The sequence below is a fragment of the Chionomys nivalis genome, chromosome 19, assembly GCF_950005125.1.
Source record: "Chionomys nivalis chromosome 19, mChiNiv1.1, whole genome shotgun sequence".
Classification (NCBI taxonomy): domain Eukaryota; kingdom Metazoa; phylum Chordata; class Mammalia; order Rodentia; family Cricetidae; genus Chionomys; species Chionomys nivalis.
The window spans coordinates 41,360,245-41,374,996 of record NC_080104.1 but is presented as its reverse complement, the minus strand read 5'-3'; the positions used below and the strand labels follow the sequence as shown (position 1 = coordinate 41,374,996).

The following is a 14,752-nucleotide window of genomic DNA, read 5'->3' as shown; positions in this document are numbered from 1 at the left end:
GGGAGGGACACACATGTGCAGGTGCATTGCACATCTGGGATGATTCAGGGAGGGACACACATGTGCAGGTGCATGTGCACATCAGGGATGGTCCAGGGAGGGCTTCCTGGAAGAAGAGACATAGATATGAGGTGAAGCTTGAAATTTAGGAAGTGAAAAAACCAGCAGTGCTGGCCCGGAAGAGTGAGGCCAGAAACAAGCATAGTCTGGTTGTCTAAGCAGGAGGAGAAAGAGATGCCCAATCTCCTGCATGTCCCTAGTTCCCTCCCTAATGCCAGCTTCTCACCCTCTGGGAGCCTGGGATGAGTTTAAGGGCACCCAAGTCAGTAGAAAAGAGAGTGCGGGAGCTGTCCCTGCCCCTTCTAGGCCCCTGGAGCTCCCTGTAGGAGCCCCTGTAGCAGGGGCTGCACCACAGAAACTGACCTGTCCCCCAGTTTTCAGTGACTGCAGGGTAAGTAGTCCCCTCAGCCTACTGAAGCCCCCAGAAGGAAACGGAGAACTGGAGAAGCCAGCCATGGGGAAGGCTTGTTAGGGGCTTTGTGAAGCCCCCAGTTCGAGCACATGTCACCTGACTCTTCCCAGCCCCCACTGCACATGGTGCTGTCAGAGTGCCCCTTGGTTAACAGGGCACGTTTTGATGTCCGGGTGCCGTATAGACCGAGATACTCCAGCCAGCCTCATTTCACACCTGGCTTTCTGGTTACTGGATTGTGGTGATATGAGGGACTGGCACGGAGAAGCAGTTCCAGAGATAGTGGCTGCCACTACCGTTATCATTGTTATTTTTCCCACAACAAACACGCTCTGAGGGCTTTCTAAACACCAGGCCCTGCCGTGGATGCCAGGGTGACCACGAGCAGCCAAGCCCTTGACCCTTTAGAGTCTACGTAAGTTCTACTTCAAGCCATGCTGCCTGGTGGAAATCCACCATAGCCCACGGGTGTGACCTTGGGATTTGTAGGAGCCATATTAGAAAAGTAAAGAGAAATGGTGAAATTCATTTTAATAATATCTTTTACTTCATCTAAGATAAATCCAAATTATATTCCAATGTGTCCTCGATATTAAAGGTTAGCTAAGATGGTATCCACAAATTTGGATGGGGAGGCAGCACCTTAAAAGTCTTGTATGCATTTCATGCTAGGGCCAGTGCCCAGCAGCCACTTGTGACTGGGCTGCCCATCTTGGGAAGCTGATGTGGCCCACATTCACTCTGTGTCACCCAGTAGGATACAGGAAGCTGGCGGGGGCCACCAGGCTGACACCCTTGTCCTCTGACTTGCAGGCCAGGTGAACCGACTGCCATTCTTCATCAATCACTTCTTTGACACCTACCTGCTGATCAGCGAGGACACACCTGTGGGTGAGTTGGTACCTGGGCTGGCGGGAGCTTGGGGAGTATAGGGTGATGAACCTTCCATAAGTGGAAGGGATCTTGGAGATTGCGATCACCTCCAGCCTGCCTTGGAATGTTCCTCGTGTTTGGATGCCAAGGGAGGGGTCAGGACCTCACCACCCCTCCTAGAGCCCCATTCAAGCTGAGGGGTGTTCTAAATAATGTGGCTTACTACTGCCCCCACTGCTGCTTTCCCATCTGGGACTAGTTTTATCCTTTAGAGTGGCTCATTTCTGTTGTTTCAAGCCTTTGTAGGTACTCGAAGAAGGCAGCAGGTGTCTTTGTTTCCTGGCCCTTTGTGCTTTCTCTGTAATGACATAATTTTCTGAAATGAGCTTGCTGGGTTTTGTCATTAGATGTAGGTGACTTTGAGCATCTAATGCCCCTCCTGGACCCCGATCCAGTTTCTTCATCACAAGTCTGTTGTGTGTGACTTCCTGGTATGGCTCTAACAGCAGTAGATTGACGTCTGTGCTTACAGCTCCAAGGCCCCAGCTGAGCTCCAGGAACCCTGAAGCTTGTCAGAAAATGAGATTGGATTGTGGGTACTCGTCTGTAGCTGTGCCAATGACTACCAAAGGCTTAGCCCCCTTTCACGGTGTCGGGGGTATTATATATGAGTCCCTTGAGGGTCCCATGGAGTTGCTTGCTCTCCTCAGGGCTTGGTGGGGAAGTTTGTAGTCTTTGGGTACGTCACGCATTTGTAATATTTTGAGGGTGTATTCATTTGGCATGTCCCTCATACAGTTCTGGTACAGACTGGGTCTTAGTCTGGGTCACTCTTGCTGTGACGAAATACCATGACCAAAGCAACTTGGGGACAAAAGGGTTTATTTGACTTACGAATTTACACCACAGTTCATCATCAAAGGAAGTCAGGACAGGGACTCAAACAGGACAGGAACCTGGAGGCAGGAGCTGCTGCAGAGGTCATGGAGGAGTGCTGCTTACTGGCTTGCTCAGCCTGCTTTCTTATAGAACCCAGAAGCACCAGTCCAAGGATGGTACCACCTACAATGGGCTGGGCTCTTCCCCACCAATCATTAATTAAGAAAATGCCCAATAGAGTTGCCTGCAGCCTGATCTTATAGAGGCATTATCTTAACTGAGGTTCCCTCCTCTTAGATGACTGTAGCTTGTGTCAAATCAGCACAAAACTAGCCAGCACAGACTGGTGTGAGCAAGACGGTGCAGACCCTAGAACGTGTGTATAGTCCCAGCATGTCTAAACTTTTGCCATTGCAAAGTAACCGCATCATCTATAAAGTTCAAGCTTCAAAACCACGTGATTGAATCACACAAACAAAACCAAAGGCAGACAAACAAAGGCAAAAACAATCTGTAATGTTTTTAGGAAGTGTTACGGTTTTATGTTGAGCTCCGTTCACAGCAGCCCTTAGTTGCATGAGCTGCATGGGAACCATGCCCTATAGAGTGAACATACACGGCAGCAAATACACCAGTGGCCTGCAGTGTGGATCACCCTTAGGACTTCCAGTCCCTTCCATGCTTGCTGTTTCTCCTTGTGTCAGATATATACCTAGATGATTGCCTGTTCCAGCCCTGAATGGTATGGCCACAGAGGGATGTCAGGCAGATTGAAGAAATCAGGGCCCTGGGTGACCAGGACTGAGCGAATGTCTGGTGTGGTCCCCAGGGTGATGAAAGGAGGTGGGGCCGAAGTGCGAGGGAGGTCCCTCCCTTGCCTTCACATACTGTTTCCACGGCTGGCTTTTGAACCTGCTCCTGTCACCTCGCCCACAGTGGGCGGTCCTCTGTGGTGGAGGGTACGCATCGACACAGCTGACAACAGCAGCTGAGGGGTGACCAGCTACTAACTGATTCTTGGGCCGGCTGAGAAAGGCAGAGGGACCTCCTGAGGGAGCAGGGCTGGCTGCGTTCTGCCTGTCACTCTGCGGGGCCATGATCATTTGGCATGCCCAGAGGCCCCACTGTGCAAGGAGGATGAGAGCAGACAGAGTGGGCACTGATGGTAAGGAGTCCTAGGCTGCAGGTCCGTCAGGAGCCGTCCAGCGGGCCCTGTTCCTGTTACCTTTGGCTGCAGCCCTGGCTTGTCTTCTGCAAATGCCAGCATTGATTGGCTCCTGGGAGCCCCTCCCAAGCACTGGAGCCCCTTGAAGGCTACTCTTGGCAGCCACCGCAGGAATGGCTGTCTAGTGCTGTGGTATCAATCCTGGCTCTGGGGAACTTAGGGACAGCTCTGACTTTCTCTCTTAGGAAGGGTACCAGCAAATTTTTTACTTCCCCCTTTCTTTTGTTTAAGGATCTTGACAACAGGGCTTTAACCTAGAAGTCAGAAGCCAAGATTTTGGTTCTTAGTTCTATGACCTTAGACACAAATTCACTGTCCTTTGGTTCTTTATTTCTATTTCAGTGAGGAGAGATTGAGAAGATATTGGAAAGTTGCGTCTAATGGAATGTGGTTTGGCTGTGCCTGTTTCTAGGGACTAGGATAATGCCTGAGTCTCTTGTGGAATTTTGGCACTCATATAGCCTGAGCTGTTCACAGGGTAGGTGTGGCATCCCATGGATGTGGCAGGCATGCGTACAGGGGCCTGGCCCTTGCATTCTATGTGGAAAGGGACACACCTTAGGGACTTGACTTTGATGTCTGACTGCTTCCAACTGCCTCCTCTCTCAATCTGTATGCCAGTCTGAAAATGGGTGATGGACTATCCCCCTCACGGGACTGATGGGGAATGAACTTACTTCAAACATCACTAACCCCAAAGCTTCGCTTTCACACCTAGAATGTCGCATCCCTGGAGGCAAAACTCTGTATGGCCCAGCAATGGTCACTGAGGCTGTCTGCCAACCAGAGGCCTGCAAGTGACTGCTAAACACACAGAGAAGCTGACTCTGGCGTGCTGGACAATGCCAGAGCCCAAGCCAGGTTGAATGTCAGCTCTCCCACTGCCAGAGCTGGGGGCAGCTGGGCTGTCTGCTCCTGGGTTATGCTATGTGGCTTTGACTTGGACCCCTGGGGATGGGCTTGTAATCCCACAAGGTTCCTCCATGGAAAAATTCAGGAACGAAATTTCCTTCTTAATAATGATACGAAACCCACTTCCCCCGAACTCTTACCCACTGGTCTAATTCTATCTGCTGAAGCCTTCAAACAAAACAAAGCAAAATAAAACAAAAACAAACAAAAAGACCCACAACGATAATGGAATGCACGTGATGTAGGTAGAACTTGTTCTTTTAACAGCCACACGTACTAAGTCTCAAGGCAGTGCCCTAAGTGGTTTTATGTATCAGTTCATTAGAAAACAAAACCAGCGCCCCCCACCCCCACCCCAGGGTATCTGAGGAAGGGCTGGGCAAAGGGCTCTTTTGTTGTGTAGTTTCTGGTAGTGCTCTCCCCAGGGTTAGAGATTGGCCTGCTACCTGCCCAGCGTTTCATTCTCTGGCCTCAATTTCCGAGTGGCATGTGGCAGGGGAGGGGGTAGGAGGGCAGAGTGTGGAAGCCACGTGTTGTTGCTATCTCTGCCATTCCGGGCTCCTGTTCCCTCTGCCTGATTGTCTTTTTGAAGACCATCTCCTAGCCAGAGAAGATAGGAGCCAAATGAAGTCATTAAGTAGATCAGCCTTGCTCTGGCTTGTCCACACAGTCCCATTTCCCACGGCAGGGTTCCTGTCTGTGTGGGTCCTGCTGTAGATGTGAACATCAGTCTCAGGGATCAGGGCCTGGGCAGAGGGACTGGGGGCCAGGACAGATCTATGGCTCCATTTTTGGTCAGGTCAGTGACCATCAAGTATACCTGGGACCAGCTGTGGGCCATGAACAGACATCAGGTACCTGAAGTGTGAGATGGTTGCTGACTCCAGCTTGCCTTAAAAGTCTACCCTAGATACTCCATATGGATGGTGCTAAGATCAACAATGAGCCAAGGCTGGTGGGGTAGGCTCACCGCCCCAGTACTTGGGGAACTGAATCAGGAGGATTGTGAATTCAAGGACAGCTTGGGCTATCAATCAGGACCCCTGCTCAAAGAACAACATAAAGATCACCCTCACCCTCTCTCTATGTTGCTGAATTCGTGGCTAACTCTTGGTCTGCAGGAATCCTCTCCCATCTTCATGGGCTTCTTTCCTCCATCTCTGCTGCTCCCTATGCATCAGCTCCACCTCTCCACTTTGGAGGACCTGGGACTCAGCTCTTGCGTCTCTTTTCACATCTACGTTCCCATGACTTATGGTCCCTTCTTGGTCCCCTTCCTGGGTCCCTCCAGGCAGAGTGGCAGGCTTTCTCTTGTGCCTGGTTACACTCTTGGCGACAAGCATGGCTGTTCATTTCTCTCCTGTCTTGGACTATGGATGCTTCCAGGTGGACAGGGCTAAACCATGTCTCCACACCTTACCTGGGCCTGGCATATGTCTGGAACTTGGAATGTCTTAGGAGTATCTGTGTCTTCAAGTCGGTGTGAGGATCTTCTAAGGCTGAGGCTGTGACTGGCTTCCTCACAGAGGCTCAGGCATTGCTTCCCCGACAGTGTGTGTCAGTGATAGTGGAGATAGTGGTTCGGAGAGTGGGCCCAGGAGAGCCTTCCCCCAGATGGCACAGACGCTAAACGTGCCTGTGCGTTTGAATGGTCTGACCCACGTCACGTCAAGATGGTGATTTTTATCATCCCAGCTGCCTGCTGGAGCTGCATGTAGCGTGTTTACTGGAAACCCTTGGGACATAGAGCATGGCTAGCCCAGGGAGGGACCCAGCTAGGCTTGGAAAGACCCAACCTACCTAGCTCCTGGTGGGGTCTAGAGGGAGTAGAACCACATGTATTGACTGCTATCTTCAGAGCCCTGAACTGCGTGATTATCTCCATCCTATAAGTGCCCACAGCCCAAAGCTTCCCAAGGAAGGAGTAAAAGTGTCTGCCACTGCCTACTTCCCCTCTCCCCACAGATACCTGCTCTTTGGCCATAGCCAACTGCTTGGAACCCAGAACTGCATAACCTGCCCTATTGCTAAGCTTTCGTAGAGGCTGTTCCTCCAGTGCTAGTTCCTTTCCCTGCCTGGTGAATCCCTGCTCACTGCCCAGGCCACCAGTCCCAGAGAACCCCGGCCTCCCCTCTCTCACGCCTGTCAGCTTTATTATTTGGCTCTGTTCAGCACCTAGGGGCTTTTGTCCCCTCTCTGTGTGTGTAGCTCCCCACAGGGTTATTAGTGTTTACATGTTAATTTTATTAATATCAGCATGACGATTAATGATCACTTTAGTATTTAGGTATGGCATGAGATCGTGGAGCGGTGGCATTTGCTGTGGCGTATTGACTCCTGGCCTCCTGCAGACTCTTGCTAAGCACTTTAGCTGTGTGACCCCCTCATGGATTCACCATAAGCCCCCCCAGATGTCTCGTTATCTCTGCTTTGCAGCTGCCTTTCCCCAAGTGCGAGGCCCCGCTCAGAGTGGGCCGGGGGTGCCTGTGAAGGGGAGAATGGATGAATGAGTGAATGGATGACCGTTGAGCATCTGGCCAGCTCTTTTCCCTCAGCTCCCCATCCCTCCATTTGTCACCGGGGTGGATTCACAGGGAGCTGACTTTCCCAGGCAGCCCCTCAGCACCCCCAAAGTGTCTTGAGTCGCAGCGAAGGTGATAATGCCTACGCTAATCACCTGCACGAGGAAATTAGTCTTGTCAGGATCCATTAAGGTGGGAGCTCGGGAGGCATTAGGATGGAGCGGACCCAGGCGGCGCCTGGCACTGCTGACAGTTGGCACTGATTAATTTTTCTGCAAACTCCATCAATGCCCAGCTGTTTTGTCTGGACCTGGGGAAAGCAATTTTCAGGTGGGCAGGCCCTGCTGCAGCGGTCTTACACATGGAGGAGCTTATGCCTGCCTGCCACTCTTGACATCTCCCAGGGAGTGCTGGGAGAGGAGGGGGTGATGGCACGGCTGGCTGGGATGGAGGGACCAGAATATGAGCTGGGACACAGGACAGTGGAGAAGGAGCTAGTGCAGCGGGAGAGCATTCTGGGGCAAGTATGGGCCTTTAGGACTAGACTCAACCCCCATAGTGTGAAGGGGCTCTCCCTCCTTGCTGGGCTGCCTTCCTGTGGCTCTTTAAAGGGGCAGATAAACATCTCTCAGGAGAGGGAGGGCTGCCCCGGACAGTTGCTGAGGACTGACGCAGGCCTTCGTGGGGCTGTGGACTCTCTCAGTGAGGATGGCTAAGCAAACTGCTGGACCTGCAGGGTAGATGGATATGAGGGGCTGCCGGGCCCTGACAGTCTGAGGGGCATGTGCTTATGTGGCTCCGGCCTTGCTGCCGGTGGTTAGCACAGAGGCAGTGACCCTGTGAGTGACAGCAGTTAAGAGACTAGGGTGGAGGGAGAGATCAGAACCCTTGCTGACATGAAGGTTGGGCCTCACCTGTGTTGGGGGCTAAGGGCCTGGATATCTTAAATTCCCACCCTCACCCTGCCTGAGGACTCCTCAAAAGGACCACTGGGAACCCAGGAGGGACAGTTCTGTAATCACTGCTTCAGTCAACACAATCCCACTTTATAGATGGAGAAAGTGAGGCCTGAACAGTTATGTGTGAGGATCTTTGTGGGCACTGTCCAGGAAGACGCCATGACTGTCCATGACACAGGAAGGCTCCAGGCCTCTCAAGATTGACTGCAGCCCCGGACCTAGTCTGGGGGGTTAGGGGGACAATCTGTATAAGTGGGCATAACCATCACAGTGAGTTATTTCATCACTCTTGGCCCAAGCAGCCCATACAGTTGGCCAAGCCAATGCTGTGTGTGTGTGGCAAGGGCAGAACTGAAATAGCAGTGGGCACTAGACCACATAGAGAGACAGGAACATTTTATTTTATTCTTTATTTATTAATTTGGGGTTCTAGATTGACATAAACTCAGGCTGGTCTTGCGCTTATAGCAACCCCTCTGGGCTTCAGCCTCCAGCGTGCTAGGCTTACAGATTTGAGCCATCATGTCTGGCTACAGAGGACCACTGTATATTGCATTGGTTTGTGCATGTTGTTATCATCAGTGGACCATCTTCCCAATGATGGGAACACCATCTTAGGCTAAGAGCTATAATTTTATTTATTTATTTATTTATTGAGACAAGGTCTCACTCTATAGCTATGGCTAGCCTGCAACTCACTATGTAGGCCAGGCTAGCCTTGAACTCACAGAGCTCTGCGTGCTTCTGTCTCCCAAGTGCTGGGATTAAAGGCATATACCACCATGCCTGGCTTTTTTTTTTAAACTTTATTTTGTCATTATATTAAGCATGGAGGAAAGCAGCCGGAAAAGTTCCAAGAGTCCCCATCATCCAGTTTCTCTTGCCATTAACGTCTTGCACAAATATGATACAATTATGGAAAACAGGGACAGAACATTGTGATGATGCTGTTAACGATTAAGTGTGTTTACATTTTTACCAGCTTGCCCAGTAAACGAAAATTTCCTCTTTTCCTGCAGGCAATATGATTTATCTTAAATTCGTGTTTTAGCTGTGGTAATATTTGGGCAAATTGACTCTTGCCCGGGAGCCTTGGATATCTGTGTATACACACACACACACACACACACCAGACTTTCCCTTGATATTTTACATTTTTTTTGGGTGCTGTTGCAAGCTCATATCCCTGTCTCAAAGGAGTGAGAGCTGGTCAGGGGGCAATAGACAGAAAGGGAGAGAAAGCACCTAGTCTAACATGTATTAGTGCTAAGGAAGAATAATGGGCTTTGATGGAAGTTCAGGTCAGGGGCAGAGAGAGTGGTACTACCAGCCTGTACTGTATATCTACTCTAACCCAGGCCCAGAGGCCACGGTGAATTCCCAACAGAGGTTCCTCGCTGTCATCTTCAAGGTTCTCATTCGAGAACAGCATAACTGAGTTACAAACAAGAAAAGAAATCACAAAAATAAATCTTATAATGTCTTTGTACATTTGCAGTTTCACGTTGGGCTGTGTTCATAGCTCTGGACCATAGATTGGTCCTTATTAGGACCTCCTTAGGGCAGTTTGGAAATCACCATTCTGCTCAGTCACTTTTCAGCAATGCAGAGAGAGGCAAGTGAGGAGAGAGCTTGCCCCAGGTCCCTGGGAGTCAATGGTGGCTGTGGTCTGCCCTGACAGTGTAGAGAGGACCAGGTCTGAGGGAGCAGCATCGTCTTGGGCTGCAGAATCTGTGTGGCTTGGGACTTGTAGTTCTCAAAATAGGGCTCCAAAACCATTGCTTCTCTGCCCTGGGGGCTGAGTGCTTGAGCGGAGGCAGTTGGGGTCTCCCACAGCCTCTTGTGGTTGGCATGAAGGGAGGAAGGAAGTCCTGTCTGTACAGGTGACCAGATCTTGAAACCCAAGACCTCTGGGCCTGGGGTCTTTCGACCCCTTGGAGGATGTCCGTCTTCCTTCTGGGAGATGGGAGTGAGCAATAGAACCTGAGAGAAGGTCTGCCACTCCTATAACCTTTCTCTTCCCCAGGTAGCCCAGAACTCCCACAGGGGTGTGAGACAAGATCACTGGCCTCACGGGGACCTGGAGGGTGCAGCTACTCCTAGCAGGCTCTAGACCAGCACACCTGGAGCTGGGGGCCACCACGGCTGTGCACTACCCATGGGGAGGGGGTGGGAGAAGGGAAGGGGCAGGTGTTTAGGATGTCACTGTAATAATACTAATGACAACGATGATGACCACCTGTCGTGTGGGCAGGCTGCGAATGGCACGCACTCAGCACCTGTGCCAGGCTGTGCTGGGGTTGGGACAAGGGACACAGATCACAAATGACTGGGGAAGTGGTAGCTATCTCTTATTACACATGGCTTTGTCTCGAAATATACTGCTCCACTGGCTTTGTATAGCAAGCCTCAAGTATCAGACTCATACCCTGTTACCCCGTTATGTAAATGAAGAGGCAAAGGCTCAAAGAAGTTAACATACACAAGGTCACATGATGTGTGCAGGATCTTGGTGTGGCCAGAGTCCCAGCCCTGTGCACTTAAACTACCTGTCTCAGATTCTGCTCAAGTCTTGGCTTTTAAGAATCCCTGACTTGGATAGATGTTCACCTACCACATAATAAGTGACCAGCTCACTCCAGGGAGCCATGAGCTTCAGAGGGATGATAATGCCCTGAGAAGGGGAGAGTTCATCCAGGGACTGAGGGTCAGAGAAAGTGTCTCAGGGGAGATGGCAATGAGGGCTTGCTGGGGCCTGGTCAGCTGAAGCCACAGGAGGGGCATTGCAGAAGGTGAGCAGACAGGCCAGTCACCAACAGGGCAAGTTGGGTGTTAGATGGGAGATTGGGCTGTTGTGATTAGGAGAGAGAGAGAGAGAGAGAGAGAGAGAGAGAGAGAGAGAGAGAGAGAGAGAGAGAGAAGCGACTATGGTGACTGTTTAGTACTTGGGTCTTATAGCTAGGTGGCCTGCATGACCTCACCAAGAGTGACAGGCACCCGTGCTATTGTGTTTTCTCTAACAGATGTGGAAACCTGCTAGGTGCCCACAGCTCCTCAGATAATTGCCAGAGCTGGGCTTCTACTTTCCTCTCTGCTGCCCCGCAGGATTGGTAGGATCCTCTCTGAGCCGTCACCTTGGAATGAGGCTCAGTGGTTGAGCAAGTGTAGGGCCACTCCCCATGGGGAGAGCCTTGCACAGACCCTGCGCTCTGCCTCTGTCCGTGCAGCAATGTGAACTTAGGGACTTCTGCTTCCTGGGCCATCAGGCCTTCAGACCCTTGGAAGATGAGCGTCCTTGTTGGCCACACCTGTTGGAATCAGCCACACTCGTGTGTAATGGCCCAGGGGAGAGGAGGTTCATTAGGTTACAGGCCCTTGGATCTCTCTTTGGGAACAAGAGCTGGAGACGAGCTTAGTTATTGGTGAGAATGTGCTGAGCTTGCAGAGGGCTGGGAACACTCTAGGGAACTGGCGGAGGTATAATTTACAGGAGCTGAAACCCTCCAGCTGGCGGCCGAGACCCAGGCAGGCAGAGGCGACTTTGAACCTGTCATCGCTGTTCTCATCCCTACAGTGCTTTATGAACCTCCAGGGACACATGCCTGACAGTCAGCCCTTGACCAGAAGCAGGCCAGTGTCCGGGAAAACTGTCCCCAAAGGTCTTTATCTGGTGCCTTTGCCCTCTTCTCCTTCCAGACCTGAGCTCTACATCCCGAGATCCAGAAGTAGAGGCTGGGTGCCTGGATTCAAATCTCAGCTCTATTGCTTATTAACTGTGTGACCACAAACAAGCTCCTTACCTTCTCTGAGCCTCAGTTTCCCTATGTGGAAATGGGAAGGATCTCACTTGTTTGGACAGTTCCGCAACGAGCTTAAGATACAGCTTTGGAAATCACTGTGTGGAGCGGGTGCTGTTTTAACTGAGAAATTTGTCTTTCAAAGCCCCCCCCCAGCTCATTCTCTCTGACTCAGTTTACTTCATTAGATCATCATGATTCCACTGCATCTCCTAGGTATCTGGAAGGCTTTGGCGCATAGGGAGGACCTGTATGGAGCAAGAATAACAGCCATTATTACTGCCGTCTTTATTGTTGGTCAGTTCTTCTCCAAATGACGATTCATAACTGTGGATAGGAATCATAGCTGAGGCCAGAGCCCTCTCTGGTTTGGCTTCATGCATCATTCCTAAAAGGGACATTTCCACTGCCTGAGGCTCCTGGCAAGAGCAGGAAAGTCCCCCTGAAACAACTCCCTGTCATCCTGTGTCTGTTGCAGTGGGGCGACAGTTTTGTGTCTCCCCCAGGAGAGAGATTCACCTCCAGCTCTTCCCGCCTCATCTGAGACCCCTGCTGTTTGCAGTCTGCTTCACAGTTCCCCGCTTCCCTAGAGGCCCTCATGATAGCTGTGTAAGCCCACAGAGGCCCAGCCTGAAATCTGCTCTGCTGATCTTGGTGATGTCTAGTTCTTGTGGCCTGCCCCTCCTAGGGACCAATGTCACCTCCCTCCTCGCTCCCAGGAATGTCTAGACTTTGTGCTGAGAACCTTCACCATGCCTTGCCCACTCTGTCCACACAGCACCCTGTGGAAGAGGTGGCTATGGAGCCTACGGTACAGACAAGGAAACTGAGGCACTTGTCGACGACACATGTCAGTGAGTGTCCTAGCTAGACACAGTCCAGCTCTCCCTATGTGGCCAGTTCCCTGTAGTCTTTGGAAGAGGTTAGAGTGGGCATAAAGGAGGTCCCAGCTTTCTCCGAGCAGGATGCTCACCCTGCCCCCTGCTATGGCCTCTTCCTCATTCACCTTCATGCCACAGTAGACAGAGGGGGCAAGGACCTACAGTCTAGGTCCCCTATGCCGTTGGTGAATAGAGGCATGCCTTGTGTCACAGTACTGCCTGGGCTGCCTTCCCTGGCTTTTGAGCCGCTGGACCATGTGCAGTGATGAAGTCAATCCCCTTTGACAACTGAGTTAGCCCTTGGTCAGGTAATTCAAGATACATGTGTGGTGCCGTTGAATGAGACAGGGTGATGGGCTTGTTCGGCCCTGGGACTACTCTGCCATACCTCTGGGAGCTCTTGGGAGAAACTGCGCTGTGGATAACTCAGGGCTGACAGACAGGGAACATCTGTCTCTCTTGGTCTCTGGTAGGCAGAACCAATGAGGCCTGTGTACTCTGCTTGTCCAACCTGGGCCAGCAAGCTGTTTCTAGTCTCCTTACAGTGTGGTGGCTGCCCCACCCTACTCCTCTCAGCTGTGCTTCTCACCTGTGCTGTCCCAAACGTGAGGTGAAGCAGTGATCGCCTCTGGCCTCTGGCTGCCACAGAAGGAGCAGGCCAGAGCCTGCAGGTGCATTGGTGTTTTCTGATACTGTTCACCATGGGTAGTCCAACCTCATTGCTAAGGACGCCACTTCTGCAAGTTGGTGAATTCCCTGGAAGAACAGAGATTTGGATATGCAGGGACTTGGGGCACTATCAGGGAGAGGACACACAGTGGCCTGAGGGTAGGGGAACGAGGCCAACTCAACCAGGGTCACCTGACTATGTTCTCCAATCAGCCACAGTTCCTGAACCCCCACAGCCCACTGCAATTTAGGAAACTATTGAGAAAGTTGTGACTTCTTCGAGGCAGGGCCCGTAGCAGCAAATTATACATGGCTCCCTTCCCTGCCCCAGTGTCCCTGTGACCAGAAATGGGCATGGCCCATAGTGAGGCTGGTGCTGTGAGCAGTGATTTCAGCATCTGTCCCAGCCTAAGAACCCGCTCATCCAGCCCGCCACAGACTTTGGCTAGATGGATTTTCTGAGGACGGGGTGCGTGGGGAAAGAGGATAAGTGGCCTGCAGACACAGAAGCATGGTACAGGTCGTAGGGCTCCTCATAGCGAGACAGCGACATGCAGAGACCTCAAGGGCATAGTGCTAGGATGAAACCAGCCTCCTGCCATCTGTGGTAGTCCAGGTCCCCTCCATGACCCGCACTCCTTCTTGTGCCTTGCCTCAGGACAGAATGTGGTCTGGGGTTGAAAGCCACTCTTGTGGCATTTCCAACAGAGCTGCTCCCCATCCTGTGGTCCAGAGAGAGTCAGAGAGGACTACCTGCCAGCTTCAGGGACCTGGCAGTCTGATCCCAGAATGAGGGCTCGAGTCTGAAGTAGTAGTTTCTTTCCAGCTATGTGGCCCTGTGAAGGCTGCCTCAGTTTCCCCATCCTATAATCTAGGTACAGCAGGCCTCTGTCAATGTATCCCTTGCCTGTGCCCAGCAGGTCTGACAGAGGAGGCTTAAGACCCCCCTCTTTCCACTTTGCTGTAGAGATAGCAGTCCTGATGCCTCGTTTTTGACTTAGAAGATCTGGTTGGGTCTGAGAGTCTCTAATGTTGCTGTTGTGTAGAGGGGTGCAGACCCCTACCTGGGCTACTGTGTTGACCATGCTGCTCCCCTGAGTGGCAGAGTCCTGCCTTGGCCAGCCTGGTTGCCTCTCAGCCCTGGGCAGCATTTGCCCCTTAGAGCAGCGGTTCTCAACCTGTGTGTTGTGACCTCTTTGGGGGTCAGATGACCCTTTCACAGGGTCACCTAAGACCATTGGAAAACACAGATATTTACTTGATGATTCATAACAGTAGCAAAATTGCAGTTATGAAGTAGCAATGAAAACAGGTTCATGACTGAGGGTCACCACACCGTGAGGAACTGTATTAAAGGGCGACGGCCTTAGGAAGGCTGAGAACCTTTGCCTTAAAGCATGGTATGGGATCCATGGGGCCTGTTTGCCTGTCTCACAGTCTTGCAAGCCTCCTGCTTGGGACAGATTGCTGACTTTCGCTCAGCTGGAGTACCTTTCAGGTACCAGATGTGTCAGTGAGGAAGGATGCTGGAGAGATGATTCGAGGATGGTTAGCACGGCTCGC

The 14,752-nt window shown here is 51.5% G+C and overlaps 1 protein-coding gene across 1 annotated transcript in view; it reads left to right on the top strand.

Moving 5' to 3' along the window:
• LOC130890399 (cadherin-23) overlaps nt 1-14,752 on the top strand; it is a 275,653-nt gene that overhangs the window by 37,977 nt on the left and 222,924 nt on the right. Inside the window, exon 3 of the mRNA XM_057794329.1 lies at nt 1,286-1,363. Within this exon, the coding sequence (XP_057650312.1) occupies nt 1,286-1,363 (78 nt within the window). The remainder of the gene's footprint in view (nt 1-1,285; nt 1,364-14,752) is intronic.